The sequence below is a fragment of the Meles meles genome, chromosome 10 (genome assembly GCF_922984935.1).
Source record: "Meles meles chromosome 10, mMelMel3.1 paternal haplotype, whole genome shotgun sequence".
Taxonomy (NCBI): Eukaryota; Metazoa; Chordata; class Mammalia; order Carnivora; family Mustelidae; genus Meles; species Meles meles.
Window position 1 is genome coordinate 27,815,952 of NC_060075.1, and position 19,387 is coordinate 27,835,338.

The 19,387-nt window shown below is 38.9% G+C and overlaps 1 protein-coding gene across 1 annotated transcript; it reads right to left on the minus strand.

The window, feature by feature from the left end:
• Window positions 1-446: 446 nt before the first annotated feature.
• ASB15 (ankyrin repeat and SOCS box containing 15) lies at window positions 447-18,087 on the minus strand. Its single transcript, XM_046020889.1, has 9 exons — window positions 17,981-18,087; window positions 16,506-16,558; window positions 16,283-16,414; window positions 14,570-14,728; window positions 10,001-10,246; window positions 7,937-8,108; window positions 5,536-6,106; window positions 4,869-5,022; window positions 447-619 (listed from the first exon to the last, which is right to left on the minus strand). The coding sequence occupies exons 1-9, from the start codon at window positions 18,085-18,087 to the stop codon at window positions 447-449; spliced, it is 1,767 nt and encodes a 588-aa protein (XP_045876845.1).
• Window positions 18,088-19,387: the final 1,300 nt, after the last annotated feature.

Below are 19,387 nucleotides of genomic sequence, written 5' to 3' on the forward strand. Positions count from 1 at the left end.
AATTAGCAACAAGGCAGTTACTAAAGACCTTGAGAAAGGCAGCAGAGGGAGCACAAGCTAGAGGACAGTGTGTATCTGCAGGCAAGAAGGAGCTCAGTGTGGGTATAAAAGGAAGGAAAGAGCCAATAACCGGGGGTTTAAGACAGTGGTTCTTTGTTGTAGAAATGCAGAATAGATGGACATTGTAGGAGACACCTGATGGGGAGAATTTGAAGACTTGCTGGAAGTAAAGATAATAGAAATTCACATACAAAATACTGACCGGCTTTAAAAAAAATCACAATGTAAAGGTCTTTAAAGATGTACAATATGGTGTCCCCATATGGTGTTATAAAATTGTTAATGGATTTAAATACACTTAAGGATATAAAATGATTCCAAGAAACTCTGAATGAACTCCATTTAAAAATATTTTTTAAATCACATTTAAAATATTATCTTTTAAATCATGGCAATTTTAGCTCTTGTCCATAGAGGTCGTATTCTTTAAATAATATATATCTTTGGATGGTTGGTGGTAGAGAAAGCTTCTGCACTGAGGCTGGCTGGCGGAGTCGCTGGAGTCCCATAAGCCTTCGAATTTTTAACCGACACAAATGCTTTAATGAGCAAGGATTCTCTAAAATGTTGGGAAAAAAATAAACAATAAAATAAAAACAATATTAGTGACTGAACTGCAAGATACAGACTGTTTTAGAATAACATTAATAAAGTCATTCTGAAAAACAGGTATGCACCCATTAGCAACTGGCGATTTTAGAAGAAATCCTATGGGAAATTAAACATCCCAGACCTCTCCTCCTGAATGCAGTCCCCATGAAGACAAGCGTTTACCTGCTTTCAGTGACAAGAAGAGCCTGGCTCATAGTGGGCGTTCAGCCAAGATATGTTAAATGAATGAATGGAATTGACTTAAGAAAGCAAATGCTCACATCTCCTATTTATGTTTTAGAATTGAGTATATAATTTGAGTTTTATTTACTTTTTTCCTCTCTCATCTACTATTAGAAAATGCATAATTATCCAGGAAATGTGAGAGAAATGATTCAATCTTAGGTTTGTTTCAGTGTTTGACACCTAAACATTTTATATTTTCTTTTTTTTTTTTAACCTACTGTCTTTTATTTTTTAATTAAATTTTTTTTTTTTGGTCCCTGCTGGACTTTATATTAACATATACTGTATTATTTGTTTCGGGAGTACAAGTCTATGAATCATCAGTCTTAACACAATTCACAATACTGACCATAACACATACCCTCTCCAAACATTGTATATTTTCAAAAAAAAAAATCTAATGTTACTTAAATATTTGATTTTAACTCTTCCTTTCTCTATATTACAACACTGATATATTATTCCAGCAGTACGAGCTAATGAGAAGGCAGCAGAGCACAGGTCTTAGCTGTGGGCTTTGGACTGTTGGCATGGATTTAAATCCTGGCTCTGCCGCTTAGTGTCTATGTGACCATGAACTTAACCTCAGTGATCTCAATATTCTGACCTGTGAAATGTGGCTCATGATGCGACCCATCTTGTAGGGTTGTTTGAAGATCAAATAAGTTAATTTATGTGAAGTATTAGAAAACTGGTTGGCACTTTGTAATCACTCAATAACGTGAGCTATCACTCAGTTCAGTAATAAAAGACATCACATTTCCACTGTCTTTGTGATTAGAAACAAATTATCTTCTTAAAAAAATTAAAACAATGTTTTTCGAAAATTATGGAGGCAAAATTATTCTTACTCAAATAGGCAAAATATGCCCATCTTTTCTAAAAAAAAAAAAAAAAAGTATTTTATTTTCTTCTTTAACAAATGTATGGTCTTCCATATGTTTGAAGGAATCCTGACATCCAGTGGTTAGCCACACTCACAGCATTCAACTCACTTCCTCTCCAGTTGCATTAATGGGTGACTGAAACAATGTAACGCCTTCCTGGTAGTCTTCCTTAGATCGCCTTTCTACAGTCATTAGAATTGGTTATTCTTTTGTAATATAAACACATGGACAATTAATTACCAGTTAGAAGCAAACTCTCTTCTGCCTATGACAGGAAGCGCAGTGCTGTTGGAGAGAGTGGTTTGAAGTAAGAAAGACAAGGGTTCAAGCTTTGCTTTGTTGTTTTCTAGGTCTGTAACTCTAGGTAATTCACGTATTTAAGACTTCTGGGTTTGTTTGTTTTCCCTCTTACAATCTCCAAAATGTTTTAACCTTCTTATTGCAAAATAAAATATAACTACACACAGGTATAGCTTCATAAGTTATTATTAGTGATTATGAGATGAACATCTTTAATTACCTCCCACACCATAAATAGAAGAATTTCCTCAGTCATCCCTGAAGTCCCTCCATAATCCATTGCAATCTTCCTTCATTCCTTCCCTGTAAATTATGACGATTTGGACTATTATGGTCATCTCTTTATTTTTTATTTATTTTTTAAGATTTTGGTGTTTGTTTGTTTTTTAGTAATCTCTACACGCAACATGGAGCTCGAATTTTACAACCCCACACTGAGTTGCCTGCTCTACCGACTGAGCCAGCCTGGCGCCCCAGGTAATCATTTCCTTTAGAGCTTCATCAGCTAAGTGTTCTATCCCTGTGCCACTGTATTGACTCTCTCTATATATATTTTTTTTAATTTGTTAGGAACTTTAAGTCTCTTAATCCACAGTTTCTTTTCTCCACCTTCTTGTCTTCCTTTCAATTCATCTTTGAAGAACCAAAAAGTCCGGTGGTTTCCCACAGCCTAAACTTCACGGATTGCCTTCTCATGGTGGAGCTCCATGTTTCACTGCTATTTCTATTTCTTGCAAATTGACAGCTGGATCCAGAGCCTTGAGCAGACTCAGGTTTGACCTCTTTGGCAAAATGATAGCTGGTGCTGTGTTCTTTCATCGAGGGCCACGTGACAAGAAATTAGGAGGAGCTGATGCTTGGTGATTACGTCCATTAGCTGACTGGGGGCAGCAAAGTGACATCTAATTTTATCATTTCTTTTTCATTTATTATCTGGAATTTTTTTATAAAGAGATGCCTTTGCTCATCTACTCTTTGGTTACTAGCGGCACAAATCATACAGATAAGGCAGAATAAATGCTCAAATCTTTTACCAATTTTTGAGATAATGAATTGATTTTTCTTACTCTCTAGAGCTGACCGATTTTTAAAATATCATATTTAAATATATTTAGTTGGTTTTAATTCACTGAAATAACTACCCTTTGGAAGCCGAATTGTCCCATCTTTGGCCAGTAGGAGCCTCTTCAAGTTGGCTCCTAAATTCTTTTGGCGCGCCTGGTAGTCTTAGAGAGTTTCTTTGCAACATAGAATGACAGACATTCCATGTTCATCTTGCACATTCCTTCCTGAGACCTGAAATTATACTTTCTTTTTTTTCCCCCGAGGAAATGGTCATTCACAGTCTAGGGATGTTAATCACATCCCTCGTTTGCCATTATTTCTAAGTTTACCATTATTTCTAAGCCTTTACTGTAGACACAGACACACACACACACTCTTCAGGTAAAATAGCTTGAGTTCATACTGATACTTCCAATTCAAGTTCAGTACTACTAGACTTTTCTTTAACCTTTACATCTGTATTTCCTTTCTTCCACACTGACAATCCTTTGTATTCTCAAGGATACAAAGAATAATAGAATTAGAATATCCCACAATCACTCACTCACTGAATGCATCTCTCATTCTCAGATAACAATATTAGTATGATGCCACCACCATTAATTTGGTATCTTTAAAAAAAGTTTTTATGTGTGTTCCCCCATTTTAAAATTGTCGTGTCATATTCACAGTATCTGAACATTTAACCCTACATATTAGATCTCCTCCCTTTTAGTTCACACTTTTAGTTCACCAAGGTATTCTATCTAGTGCTCAGTACTTGTCCTTATGTCATTACTTCTCCAGTTATTTTGGTTTGTCTGAAGCTCATTTCCTAGGGCATTCTTCAGAAGGTGATCAGAGGAACAATATTGCCTGGGAGAATCTGATTTTTTTTTTCCCTCAGAAGTCAGTTGTTCTTCTGCCTACATGACCAAAGGACATTGTAATTTGTAGTTTTGTCTTTTCTTTTTATTACAAATTTTTCTTGTAATACAGGTTTTTGTATTTATTCTGTTCCCTCAATTTGGTTTTTCTTTTTAAGGAAACCTATTGTTCATTTCTTCATTCTTTATCGCCTGTCTTCAATATCTGTCATTGACTTTCAATCCTTTGATCTATTCCTTCATTTCTATTTTATTTAAATGTTTTTCTTCTACTTCAGCTGCTGTTTCTCTGAAGGTATTATCTATTGCATTATTAGTTCTTGCTTTCACTCTAGTTCAGTCTTTAAATTTAATTTTTTCTTTTTATTTCTAATTCTTCCCTCAGTCCTGCTACCTTATTTCTGAATTTTGATACGAATTTTCAATAAACACCTGAGAGAGAGCATAATAAAAAGGATAACTCTAATTCATTCCATTCACTCATTTACTCAGTATTTATTATTTACTACTCACTAAGTATCATGCAAAGCCCTCCGAATACAACAATAAATAGATGCCTGTTCACATGGAGATTACAGTCTACATATCTTATGGTATTATAAGTTATTTAAGAGTTACCTCTTAAAAAATGAGTTCTAGCTGAAATGTTAATACAGTTATAGTAGTACTCATTACACAATTAGTATCAAGAAAAGCAAAAAAATAGCATCTTATATCAGAGGAAGTATTAAGGATGATTTAAAAACCCAGATAATTCTGAAAATGAAGTAGCACTATGATGACATTAAGAGACTTCATCTATATACATTCTTTAGGAAAAAAATTCATGGGCAAAACTTTTTCCTTTTTTTACCTAGTATTTGTCGGATTTCTGGCCATTCTCTTTGTACTTCTAGTGCAGACTTCAGCTTAGCACACAGAGGAATATAATCCATGTAATCGATTAACACACGAATAACGCTGCCTATCAAGTGTTTCATCCAAGGTACTGTAATAAACTCACAGAACTGAGAGAATTGATAAAATTTAATTTAGTAATACATTTAATAGACTAGGTACATAAGCATTCAATTTTGTTATGAAAAATTACTTTGTCTTTTTACAGAAAATAAAGTACCCTCCTTGTAACGAACAAAAAAGTAAAAATAAACTGCTTGTATCTGTGAAACTCTGAGCCCTGAAGCCATATGCATGACCCTCCGGTGTTTGCAATCAGCAGAACATGGAGGAATCATGTTTCTTCCCATGATTCTTTCCATGTTTCCATCCCCAACATTCCACCAACTAGGCACAAATGATGAATTGCATACATTTTCACAGGCTTCCACATTCAGTTTCCAATCCAAGAAAAAGAAATAATCTCATTTGCCTAGTTTTATGCTGCTATCCCCATATTATTGCCAACCCAAATTCAAGAATAAGAAAAATATAAGTGTTGATTTTTCTCTTCTTGGAACATCCCTAAATGAGCAAATGTTAGGATGCTGACCCAACAGGAAGAAGAAAAGGATGTAACTCACCGGGTTATCTTTTATTACACAAGATGTCCACCCAGGTAGTACCTCTTCTTCTATTTCTGACCACACAAATGAATTTCCAAAGATGTCCCCATGCATGCACTCAAAGCACATCTCCACTTGATAGCCATTATTCAGCAACAGGCGCAGCATTACCTCGTCGTTGAGGGCATACTGAATGGCACTGGGGAAACGCGTGTCATTCACATGCATAAAGTAACAATTGACGTTAGCTCCATGGGAGAGAAGCAGCCGGACAATTTCATGGTTATTGGCCCTCACTGCCACAAGCAGACAGTTGAGGGGGTCTAGGTTTGGGTCTGCACCTGCAGCCAGCAGGACTTCGGTGCACCGGATGTCATTGTTAGAAACGGCAAAATACAGCGCCGTCTTCCGCTCATCATCATAGCTCCCGGAAATGTGGTCTGCGAGTGGGGTATTGACATCAAAGCCATTTTCAATAAGCAGTTCGAGGCACTGCACATTTTGTCCATCTGCTGCTGAGTGAATTGGTGTTAGCCCACTTTTCCGAATTGCATTTTTGGATGTTACTGGGATAAGATACTTCAGTGCACTAAAGGAAAAAAGAGTCAAATATCCACATGGCATGAAGAAAATGAACAGCTTAAATAAACCAGCTTCCTCACTCGACAAATGAATACAGTTTGTTTACTTTCTTTTATTTTCTCTAGATAACGCCATACAAAAACATGTTATATTTAACCTTTGTCCATTGGCTGATAACTTAGTTTAGTATAATTTAGTTTTGTTTTTAGTTTCCCATTCTTAATATTCCTGGGGAATATCCTATGCTTCCTAGGGATATCCTATGTTTGGTCCTAGAATTGTGAGTCCTTGGAAAACCTCCCCATCTTCCAATTCTTTCCAGAACAAGCATTCTTTTATAAACAACCAAAGCTACTTAATGGGAAAAATATAAAAGAAAGATAGGCGTATCTGATGCCATAGAAGAATGCTTCATAATCTTGACCATGAGAATCATGGAGTCACAGGAAATGACCTTGGACATTGCTCAGTCCAAACCCTCATTTAACAGAAGGGCAACAGGAAGTCCACAGAGGTGAAATGACTTGTCCAAGGTCACACAGTTGGATGGGGAGCAAGGACGAGAGCTTAGGCTTTTGAATTCTCATTCCTTACTTCTCTTGCACTGCTTCCTGAGTAGTATATGCTTCAACAGTGGCCATACACATCTTGCCAGCTTCCATATAACTTGCAATTGAATTATAAGCCACAAAAAAGAGTCTTCATTATTCTATCAGTCTATAACAGTCCAATGGAGATAACTCACCACAGCCTCTGTTTCTAAGAACCTGTGATAAACAGTTGTGAATTTCACACTTGACAGAACAACTAGACCCGCAGGAGAGCCACGGGCAAGGATAACTTGATCTCTTGTGCCTAATTCAGAGCTACCATGTGTGAATTTATGAACGCTGGGAGTAAATCCAGGTAAACTTTAACAACATGTCACTTAGCGTCAATTAGGTGACACTGGCCACTTAACTTGGCCAATGTAGCCACTGAAAGTGATAAAGCCTAATGATTTCAAAGTTTTCGAACTTATAAAATATATTCAATTGCTTAAAAGCGTCCTCTTACGGTAGGTAGTTCAAATATAGTGATTATAAACTTCTGTTGATGTGTTGATTATGGCACATTTGTGATTTAAAAATCTATACAAACTTTTTTTTTAAAATAAAGAAATCTGGATTTATAATGAAACTTTTCTATTCAAGGATAAACTTGACATTGTATCATAATATCTGTTGGTATTAGTAAAAATTGGAGTAATACTGGTAATATGTCACAAAATCCTCTGCCCAAGGCAGAAGTTTCAGAAACCCTGTAGTCTTTTGTTAAACACATTGGAAAAAGAACCAAAATGGAAACAGAAAGGCATAGGCATATTTGGGTGGATTGTGCAGAATGCTCAGTTATAACTTACTTTCTTCCAGAAGAAAACTTTTTTATTACAAAAGTAGTGTAAGTTCGGGGCACCTGGGTGGCTCAGTGGGTTAAGGTCTCTGCTTTTGGCTCAGGTCATGATATCAGAGTCCTGGGATCTAGTCCTGCATCAAGCTCCCTGCTCAGAGGGGAGACTGCTTCCACCTCTCTCTCTGCCTGCCTCTGCCTACTTGGCATCTCTGCCTGTCAAATAAATAAATAAAATCTTAAAGAAAAAGTAGTGTAAGTTTAATGTGGAAATTTCATGAAGTACGGGAAAATAAAAAGAAAGGAAAAACAATCAGACAGATATTTCCATTTGTCTTTTTCTTTTCAGGTTTTGGGAAGTATTATATAGATAGACAGATAGATATACTGTATATACAAGTTTGTATTTTTTCAACTGAAAATGATCATCTTACGATTTATTACTCACAGATAGTGTCCCTCGTAGGCAGCTCTGTGTATTGGAAGATGCCCGGCTCTGTTGGGTACATTTCCACTTCCTCCGTATTCCAGCAGGAGGGAAATGCAGTCGGGATTGCCCCCTCCTGCTGCCTCGAACAACACTGATGCGCCATCATCTGCCAGAGCAAAGACGTCACCACCTGGCAATATAAACCATGTGGCATGGTGAGAACTGGAGTTATCGTGAAATTGTCAAGACAGTGCCCTTAAAAATAAGGTGTTGTTTTCCTTTCTGGCTAGGACTTAAACGTATAGGATTAAGAACATCTGTGCTCTTGATATTTTCAATAAACAATTACGTATACATGTTTTGTTTCATTAGAGAATCTTTGCATCGCAACAGTGTCTGAGAAATCAACAAGTCAGTTTACCTTGTAGACAAATGCTCCCAGGGAAAGGGGTAGTTAGGTTTTTAATTAAAAGACAATGTTAAGGGGCGCCTGGGTGGCTCAGCGGGTTAAAGCCTCTGCCTTCGGCTCAGGTCATGATCCCAGGGTCCTGGGATCGAGCCCCGCATCGGGCTCTCTGCTTGGCTGGGAGCCTGCTTCCTCCTCTCTCTCTCTGCCTGCCTCTCTGCCTACTTGTAATCTCTATCTGTCAAATAAATAAATCTTTAAAAAAAAAAAAAAAAAAAAGACAATGTTAACACTCTATTTCAACAGCTGCCCTCTAGGTGCTGTGTGTGACCCAGTGGAAGGTCCTAAAATGAATAAATAAGACTACCTGAAGCAGCTCAGGGGGAAAGTGAAACAAAATATCATCAAAGCTGCATGACATTCAAGTGACATCAGGACTAGGAGCCATGATGTAGAAGGAGGTCTGTGTTTGAATTCTGGCTCTACGGCTGACTGGGAGGGCCTGGGCCAGTTACTTCTATGAACATCCACCCTTCGTCTGTAAACTAGAGTGATGCTGTTTACTTCATAGGGCCCAGTGGTTGCACAGTGCGGGGCTGCAAAAATGTTAGCCTTTTCTCCAGAGAGGAACCTTGGGGGAGTATATCGCCCCAGCCTTTATCTTCACTGGGGAAACCGAGGACCAGAAGTTTTACCAAGGCTAGGGTTGGACCGCAAGGAGGTGGTAGAAGCCAGTTTAAGAATTTGGTGTCTTAAAAAAAAAAGAATTTGGTCTCTTAATTCTTGGTTCTGCCCTCGGAGGGCTCAAAGGAGGGCAACGTCACAACGTGTTGGGAGAATCAAGAAAGGCTTTAGGGAGGAGGTGTCTCAAGAGAGCGAGTTATGTTGGAGAATATTCCAGATCAGGGGAAGGGCCTGGCGCAAGGCCAGACAGAGGGAATGTGGGTATATTCCGGAATCCTGCTGGTCTCGTGCAGCTGGGGTACAGGACACATGTTCTGTGTAGTGAGGGACAGACCCAGAAAAACAATTTGGGATGAAGCAGTGGGGCCCTGTGCGTGACTCCTGAGAGTTTTCTGAGTGCACCGTTGTAGCTGTCCATCCCAGGGGACAACCAAGTGGCAACTCGTCCCATAGATTCTCTGACGGGGAGTCCAGAAACGGGCAGCATGGTGGGGAAAGGACTGCCCTGGTCCAGGGAAGATGCGGGGAGCCTGCCCAGTATGAAACCAACGGGGCTATCACAGTACCAGCAGGAGGGAGAGACACCATGGGACTCGGCAACTGACTAGATTTGCAAAGGAAGGCGATGGAGGGCGTAGAAGTAAATCTAGGCACTTAGTCTTGGTTGAGAGTGATTATTATGTCAAAAGCATGAAAGAAGAGGAACTCTGCTTTGGAGAAGTTAACTATGGGGTGCTGGCGAGCTGTGTCTGTGTCGCTGGGCCATCTCCAGAGAGAGCAGCCAGGGCGACCACGCAGACTGGTAAGTTGGGATGTAGAGGGTGTAACTTAGTCGCAGAAGATGGGGCTTCCAAGGAGGCTCCGGGGGAGCTGGGTACCAAAGCCTGCTGCCCAGTTACACCCAGGAGAGGAAGGGAAGCCAACGAGGGATGGAGAGAAGGAAATCGAGAGAGAGGAGAATCATCAAGAACGTGTGATTCCTATTCCGCTACCTCTGTGGATGAGGTGTTCCAGCACATCGCAGTGACCATACTCGGCAGCAACACCCAGAGGCGTGACGCCAAATCCGTCTCTCAGGTGGACATTGCCTCCGTGGTTCAGCAGCAGAGTTATGATGTCTTTGCGGCCTTGTTTGGCCGCTTCGTGCATCGCCGACCATCGCTTGATGCAGGGCTGGTCAAGGCTGGCATTGTGTTTCAGCAGAGTGAACACCATGTCGTAGGAGCCCTTTTTCACAGCTGGAAGATGATTTTAAAAAAGAATATTAACAGTAGGCATACGAATCTGGATCCTTCAGATGGTATGAAACGAACTACAAAATTTAGTATGAAAATAGATATTCACTATTCCCTTTTCTTCTACAGGAGGATACTACAGTTTTCATTCCCTTCTAATTCTCATACCCAGGATGATGCTGCCTTCTCTTTAAGACCCTGGCCTGAGGTGGGCTAAGAGTTTCGTGGAATATAGGGCACTTCCCTAAAATAGGATGTTGTGTATACTCTAAAATTTAGAGAATGAAAATAAATGAAATAAAAATAGCCTCCACTACGGGGTTGAATAAATTAAATAATGTATGGAAATGCTCAGTGTGTACTAGGAGCTCAATAACATGTGTAAATGTTTATTAAGTCCCCTCCCCACTCCCGAGGACGATTTTTTTTTGTTTTGTTTTCCTCCACCAAACAAAGCATCGAGTATTAAATGAACTTCCCTTTCCCGTGATCTTAATGGGAGGTTAGCAATGAGAATGCTCTTAGGTTTTTTTTGGAGGGTAAGAGAGAGCAGGGGGAGACTCCTAAGCAGGTCCCATGCCCAGTGCGTTAGATCACGACCTGAGTCGAAATCAAGAATAGATGGCTTAATCGCCTGAGCTCCCTAGGCATCCCAGCATTGAGAATGTTAAGAATCTAGATACATCTGTTGTAAGCAGATGTAAACATCTGTTGTAAACAGGTGAAGTAGATGACAGCGAATGTACTGCAATATAAGAGATCGACTAGATCAGACGTCCCGCTGCCGTTTCTGAGAAACTTACAGTTAAAAGCTCGCCCCTCCCCCCACCTCGAGTTATTAAGAGGCTGTCCCAGTTTAGATATAAGTAATTCTGGAAGATGTAATGTCTTTTTCCCTTATCAGTAAGTAAAACCTTTTCCTAAAGATATATTTATGATAGAGTGCGCGCTTTCGCACGCATGCACGGAGGCGCACGCACACACGCACGTAGACGCACGCACGCACGCACGCACGCACGTGCACGAGCGAGGGGTAGGGGAGGGTCAGAGGGACAAACTTCAAGCAGACACCGCGCTGATTCAGGGCTGATTCAGGGCTCGGGCACCGGAACGTGAGATAAGGAATGACCTGAACTGAATCCAAGGGTCAGGCGCTCCACCCACTGAGTAAGTAAAATGTTAGTAAGAAACAGAGAAGGACGAGGGCTAATGGAGGTAAATACAGTTTCATTCATTCATTCATTCATTCGCTCGTTCAGCTCATGCGCTCTGGCTATATGAAAGGTGCACTGTTGCCTTACGCTGTGGAGGACAGGACAAATACAGACTTCGTTCTCACTCGTGGAATTTATAGTCTAGGAAAGAAGTCTATAATGTCTTCTATTTGAAGAGAGACTCAGAGTCCAGGACTTTGCCGGGAAAGGCAAGAGGAGGTGGGGGGCCACGTAGAACATCCTGGGGAGCAGGCGGGCAGAATACAGAAACCATCAAAGGCCAAGGCGAGGGAAAGAGCTCCCACAGGAGGACGAAGACTAGCTCTGCCTCCTTCATTCGGAGGCAGGCAAGCCATCACTGTGGTGAGATTTCACTTTTTCTCCCGCTCAAGAGTCTGTTGACAAATGCCTTCCTCTGATTTGCCCACCTGCCACTGGCAGCTCTAATTAGAGTGAATGACCTCATCCTAGCTGGTGTCATTGCAGAGAAAAACAACAATAAGTGAAATGAACTAAGACATATGTGTCCTCATTTATCTTCTTGTTCCTATTGCATATTTTTTGGAAAAAAAAAAAAAAAAGGATTAGAGTAATGAATCTCTTCCATCATAATCTATTTTCCTTTTGTTTGACTCAGAAAACATGTTGATTAGAGATATTAGTCTTTTGTCATGAAAATAATATCACATATAGGCCACAACTTAAAATAGTATTAAAAATAAAACCTTACATGCCATTTTAACTGTTTTGGAACTACGAATATATTTACTTCCTGCAGAAATAATAATGCAAATCACGGGAATCCCTTCCAACCTAACCTGTGAAGACATTCTTAATCAATAATGGCTGAAATAATGAAAACTAATAAAGCACACAGTATTTGTGTAATGTAACTAGGTAAAATAAAACTTTAATAACTTACATAGTAAAAATAAATATATATGTACATATCTTCAAAAATAACGCTTAAGAAAACCAAACTTCAGTGGAAGAGTTAGGGAATTAGAGAGTTTTGTCTACGTTATAGGCACTTTTGAACACTTTATAGTTTCCTGGCACTTTTCCTTTTTATTCTAAATTTCTGTCATTTTCTTTCTTTTTCTGGTATATATGTTTTGCTCATGTAATTGTCTTATTATCAGCACTGATTTATCTTGTGACTCATAAGACATACAAGTAGAGAAGAGACATTTTTCTGAGGTTTCTTGGTAAGGATTGCAGATCGAAAGAGGAGATAGAGAGAAGAGGATGTATATTGATTTGTGAGAAACAAAATGTCTGAAGAATATTACCTGTGCTGTAAATGGCATAAGGTTGTAAGGCAGTTGAGGGCAGTGGAACTGAGATGTGCTCCCTGGTTCCCTGGGCTTCCTCTTTTCTCCGGGGCCGAAGTGGCCAGGACAATCCTGAACTGGAGAAAGGTGACACCAACTTTGGAGGGTGGGCAGAGAGGGAATCTGAGTGCAAAATACCCTTAATAAGCATCAGATGATCACAGATTCGATAGTTAGCACTCAGCAAGTAACTGTGTGATAACTGTAATACATCAAAGTACTACAAGGAAGGGCCAGATGGTTGATGGGGAAGAAGAGCCCAGGCGGGACCTAAAGTGATACTTGTTTGGTCATCTAAGGATATCCTATAATAAAGACAAAGAGGATGGTATAGGGCTAAGAAAAATAAAAATGATATCACACAGAAAGATCCAAAATGGCATATTTTTCTCTTACCTCTCCTTTCATAAGTTAATGGACTGTAAATAGCAAATTTCAAAGTAGCCTATAGAGTCAAGAAGAAAACTGGGAAGGTGCCATGGATGATCCATTTACCTATAGTACCTAAAAATACTTGACATGGGCTCCACAAAGGTGGTCCTGGAGAAGGTAAACCAAGAAAATATGTGGAGACATAAGTAAACACCTTCAGAAAATTTCCTTCATGAGATTTTTGTCTTCTCCTGATATTACCATTTAGCTTTAAAAAAAATATGATTTCCAGATGTTCTAATTCTGTTTTGGCTCTGATAACTCAGTGACCAACTTCCTTTCCCACACTTCAGTTATTGCTAGAGAAAACACATGTACCACTTTGAAATGCATGTAAATGCTTAATGCTCTGTTATAAGCATTAAAGAAAAACAGAAGCAAATAAAGCAAAAAGAAATCAAACCAGTGATAATCATGACTTAGTTGTTCCTTAAACAAGTGAATTGAGAATAGCAAGTAGAAAATAATTCTACATTTGCAATGTGAGATAGTATATAAACTCTGGAAAAGTGTGTGTGTGTGTGTGTGTGTTGCAGAAATCAAATATCTATAGATATCTATCGAACTGTCTAGAGAAACAACAGTACATATGTGAATGTCATTGCAAATCCTCCCTGGTATATGCCTTTAAACATAATACAGATCACATTAATAGTGGTGATACAACCATAGAAACTGCTCAGGGTAAGAGTTCTGGTTTACTTCTAAGAAGCACAGTGTTATTATGACAAATTCCAAAGTGACAGGAAATGTTATCTCCGGTCATTTGTAATTAATCTCATCTCACTTTTGCAAGCAGACTTGCCAATTCCTATCGGTCAACAAAAATAGCAGGAAGCACGGACTGAGAAGAAACTGATAAATGTTACCTTGAGGTTTACCATCATTCCTTGTGTCATAGGTGTGCACCCCACTGTAGGTGCCCAGTGTTGCATCTATGTGATTAGAATCTGTTGGTGCCTCACTGTTCTGATGTGAACCTGGTGTCTCTCTTTCAAACCCCTTTCTGCCTCTTTCTTCTGGCTACTTACTGCACATGCAACCCTACCTACAAGTGGACCCTACCTAGAGAATATTCTGCTAGTACTGGCACTTCTGGCCTCACAAAGCTCCGAGGCTGGATCCCTCCTTGTTAGTTGGTGCTGAAGGATCTTTCACATTTGACCTCTTTGTAGGATTAAAAAACCAAAATCATAGGGGAGATGAGATGGGTGTTAGGGGAGGAGCTCAGGGAATAGAAGGAGGTGAGGTCACATAACTTCAATACATAGTGGTTTCCAATATATACTTATTAAATCCTTCTTTGTCTCAAACTACGAAAGTTCTAGGAAAAAAAGGTCATTTACCGATCAGAAGGGGTGTCTCTCCTTTGTCATTTTTGGTGTTTGGCCACACTCCCTTCTCTAGTAAAGTTCTTACATTTTCTACCAGACCAGCTTTGACTGCCAATGTCAAGGGTGTTTCTCCATCAGAGGTCTTGAACTCCCAGAGTGTCTGGTAGGATGCTGAGATGTGAAAATATTGCATTGAGTTCAAAATCTTTGCTTACAGGATATCACAGAGATCAGAATAATCCAGCATTATGTACTTTACATTGCACGAAGTCAAACGTCAAAAAAGAAAGATTAAAAGACATGATTTAAACTTTATCAAATGACAGTGCATATAAATAGATGAGCATGGACTTGACAGCTAGAAAACTAAAATCTGTGTTTCAGGGGATTGGTTTTCTTTTTAATGGATTGCAAGTTCTTATTTTTTGATAAATTGTAACATAACTCCTCAATCCTTTGTATTGTTATTGAAATTGCACCTGAAATTGGCTTTTCTCGAATGAAATCCGTGAATGGGGGAGTGAAAATGTATTTGAATACTGTCAGAATATGTTAGAAAATACCATGCTTAGGGCATCTAGGTGGCTCGGTGAGTTAAGCCTCTGCCTTTGCCTCACTCAGGTCATGATCTCAGGGTCCTGGGATCAAGCCCTGCATCAGGCTCTCTGCTCAGCACAGAGCCTGCTCCCCACCCCTTCTTTGCCTGCCTCTCAGCCTACTTGTGACCTCTCTCCCTCTGTCAATTAAATAGATAAAATCTTAAAAAAAAGAAGAAAGAAAATACCATGCTTAACATTAATACCATGTTAACATGCTTAACATTACCTTCTGTATCTATTTGTCTGTCTGCTTAGCTATTTTTTTCTGGATGGCTGGCTGGACAGTTAATTATCAAGTAGCTATGACTGTCTCTATCCTAGAGCATAGAATGAGGGAGCAACATTGAAGGTTATTGAAAGATAGGGCACTCACAAGACATTTAAAAGTTGTCAAGATGTGACAAATACTGTGCTAGAACATCAGAATTATCAAAACTATTATTAATATTAACTCTGCGTCCATTTAACATGATATTTACTAATGTTTACATTAGGAAAAATTAATGTAATATAAGCACAAAATATTGTAAATATACTTATTGTATGATAATGATCTTTTGGAAATTGTTAACTCAAGAGATAGTTCCAGATGAAAAATTAAAAACTAATTCCCAAAAGCAAAAACTTTATATTCAAATCAATTAATTCATGATATATATAAACTTGTATTACTTTTAGGTTATAACCACATCTTTGAGCCAACTTCTGTCACATTCTTAGAAGGATGCAAAGGGTGAACACTGAACCTCACAAAATGTGCTAATTCCTTTTTTTTTTTTAAGAGAGGGTATGGGTGCGGGAGTTAAGGGGGTAGGGGGAGAGGGAGAGAGGAATCTTAAGCAGGCTCCATGCCCAGTGCAGAGCCCGACATGGGGCTCAATCGCACAACCTTGAGATCTTGACTTGAGCCAAAATCAAGAGTCCGAGGCTTAACTGACCTAGCTACCCAGGCGTCCCATAAAATGTACTAATTTTTATACTCTGAGTATAAAACGATATTCTCTTTTCCATATTCCAAATAATCTTTTATTCTACTTTTTCTTTTTGCTTGTTATGTTTGTTGGGAACACTCAAAACGTCTACTTTTTTGCTTCAGTTTGGTCAAAGGGATTTTACGTTCTCTTACCATCCAGAACAACTTCAAGTATTTGTTGAATGGGTTGAACAACAGCCTCGTGCAATGGAAACCACCCTTTTTCATCAGCTTCATCCAATGCATATTTATATTTCACATATTCCTGGAGCTCAAGAATGTGACCTAGATTAAACACATGGGCTCGTAACACATCTCTGTCCTCAGCAAAGCGAAACCTCCAATCCGTCCCATCGTAGACACTATACTGATTTACCTTGTTTTATGGCTTCCACAAGTTTTCTGTTTTGATCACTCAGTGGTACAAATCTACCAGAGAAAGAAAAATAAGCCATATTTATCCAAAAGGTGTTGTCAAAAAACCCAAACACTTAACTTATGTTGAGCTTCTGTACATAATTTTAATAATCAAGATCTATAGGAAATGCACACAACTAGTTTTATCTATTTAAAAAATGTGTCTAAGAATCAGTATATTTATGATACACTAGACATAGGCACATTAGTACAGATGACAGAATTCAAGAGCGTAACACTATCTCTGAAATTAATTCTAAGCAATGAAAATGGAGTCAAGAATTGTAGTCTGAATCAGAAGAGTTGGGTTCAGGCTTCGTGATTTTGTGATCCTGGGGAAGCCAGTTGGCCTCTCTGGGTGGTGATTTCTTCACCTCTAAAATGATGGGACTAAATAGAAAGATCTTACAATTTTAAAAACTCTATGCTCAATAAAGCTTATTGCTTTGAACTTAATATACTTAGTTGATCCACACTGATGTTAGAGTCTTTAATCAACTGATATACAAGTGAAAACAGGCTGAGCATTTACTGAACAAACTCCTAGTCGTTGTCCTAACAGGTCGTGATTTCAACCCTCATGGCAAATCTCTGGTGTGTGTGTTTATTCATAGGAAGCAAGGTATTTCATAACAAATTGATTCAACTCTGTTAAGCAGAAACATCTGCTGGCATTCTAGGGTTGTGAAAGCCTTCGTAGGAACTCTGTTGGAGATGAGCAAAAAATTAGAGACTTGATTTAAAGGTACTACGTCCATTTTTAAGACTCTCAAAAGCAATAGTTTTATAGCACAGAATCTATTCAAAAGCACTACTAAATTTCAGAATATAGGATTCTAAATACTACAATAGAATGCAAACTAACATTTGTTTTTGTTAGAAGTATAATGTGTGTTGTCCAAGACAGAAATCTACTTTTTCCGTTTCAGACTCTGTAACTCCTGCTTGGCAGGGAGCCTGCTTCCCTGTCTCTGTCTATGCCTGTCTCTCTGCCTACTTGTGATCTCTCTCGATCTCTCTCTCTCTCTGTGTCAAGTAAATAAATAAAATCTCAAAAAAAATATTGAGAGCAGACCTCTGTATACTTATCTATATTTTAGTTACATAAGCCATACTTGCAGATTTGTTTAAATTACTTATTGTCCTTTTAGATTCTATATTAATTTAAAAAATTAGGCAGTCTTATACAAACGAAGTCAACTAAGAATTTCCCATTTAGGTTATTTCCATCTTCCACAGAAGGTGGGGGTTTGTGGAAGATCATATTGTTGAAACCTATGCACAGTGGCCCTTGCAAAGCCATTGAATTCTCTGCCAGGAAACAAGAGTAAGCGTTTTCCTAGAGGAAGACCCAGGAAGTGTCTTTCCTTTTATCTGACAACAAAATGAATGTCAAAAAGAAATTTTGTTGAGAATAGTCAACTTGAATGTTACCTTTCAGAATAAAATACAGACTTGCTGGCTTCAATGGCTTCTTGAATACTGAGCTGAATATCATAACTTGTAAGATGGTCTTCATCAGGGTCATCATTAGTATCCATGACTGGATAGAATTTTTCAAAGAAGCAGTTTCTTATTATCAACAAACGACACAGAACAGTACATAGTTAATGTGAACAATGCAATATGAAAAACTAAAATGCATTCGTCTTTCCCCATTGAGCAAACATCAATGCAGTGAACCTTTTAATCCGTATTATATATGGAGCCCGTCCTAACTTTTGAAAGCTTTGATTACCTGCCCTTTAAGTGTCTGCTTTTTCTAATTTGGGGCTTTTTTTTTTTTTTTCCATTAATGACTGTAGTTAGGCTTATAAGAACTCATTTTCCCATGCTTCTGACTTACACTAATTTCACCCCACCAGTTTAGTGAATCACTGCTCTACAGAGCCCATTAGAAGTTTAAAACTCAAACCAGGAAGAAATAAGATGGAGACAGGAATAGATAACAGTGAGCCTTTCACATTCCTAACCTTTAGTTCTGCATCTGCTCTGTTTGCTTATTTGCTAATTGATTTCCTTTCCTCACGTCAGTAATGGTTTGCGTGGGCTGCCTTGACATGCAGTAATTCTGTTTGTGTTCAACATCTTCTAAGCCTCTACGCTCTTTGAGGGAAGGGTTCTACCTCACTCATCTTTGCACCCCTTACGACTCTAGAAGCTGTGGGGCCCAGAGAACTTCTCAGTGAACATTTGTTGAATTAGAATAGAAAGTCACAAATGCAGTGGCCTAGCCTGGCCCTCAAGAAATTTAACAGAACAAACAGAGAAGACATGAATGAAACTTTAAGCAGAAGGAATTGAGAACTGGGGTACATGGGTGGCTCAGTCAGTTAAGTGTCCAACTCTTGATCTCAGCTCAGGTCTCAATTTTGGGGTCATGAGTTCTTAGGGTCACGAGTTCAAGCCCCACGTTGAGCTTTATGCCTAGCGTGGAGCCTACTTAAAAAAAAATAAAAAAAGGAACTTTGAACTCAAGCACTGTTCTTCCTAGAAACTACTGTCTAGTTTCATGTATGAAGTGAACAAGTTTCAAAATTCCAGAACTTTAAAATACAAGAGAGGGTTAATGTGATTTAAAAAAAAAAAAATCTATAGGCACTTGGAGAATCTCCTTATTGACTGGGTCTGTTGGGTGCGATAGACCACATGGTTCTTCCAGTGCTCAGGAAAATCCACCTCTGTGGACTTGTGCTGGCCATGGAAAGATCCTTTCCGACGACACGTTGGCAAAAGCACATCCTTATGCAGTTAGGGATGCTGTAACTGCTACTATAGGGGTAAGTGTGGTAAAGACCAACTTTATTGAGAGAGGTTTTGTTGTGGAACCTGCCAGCTGGT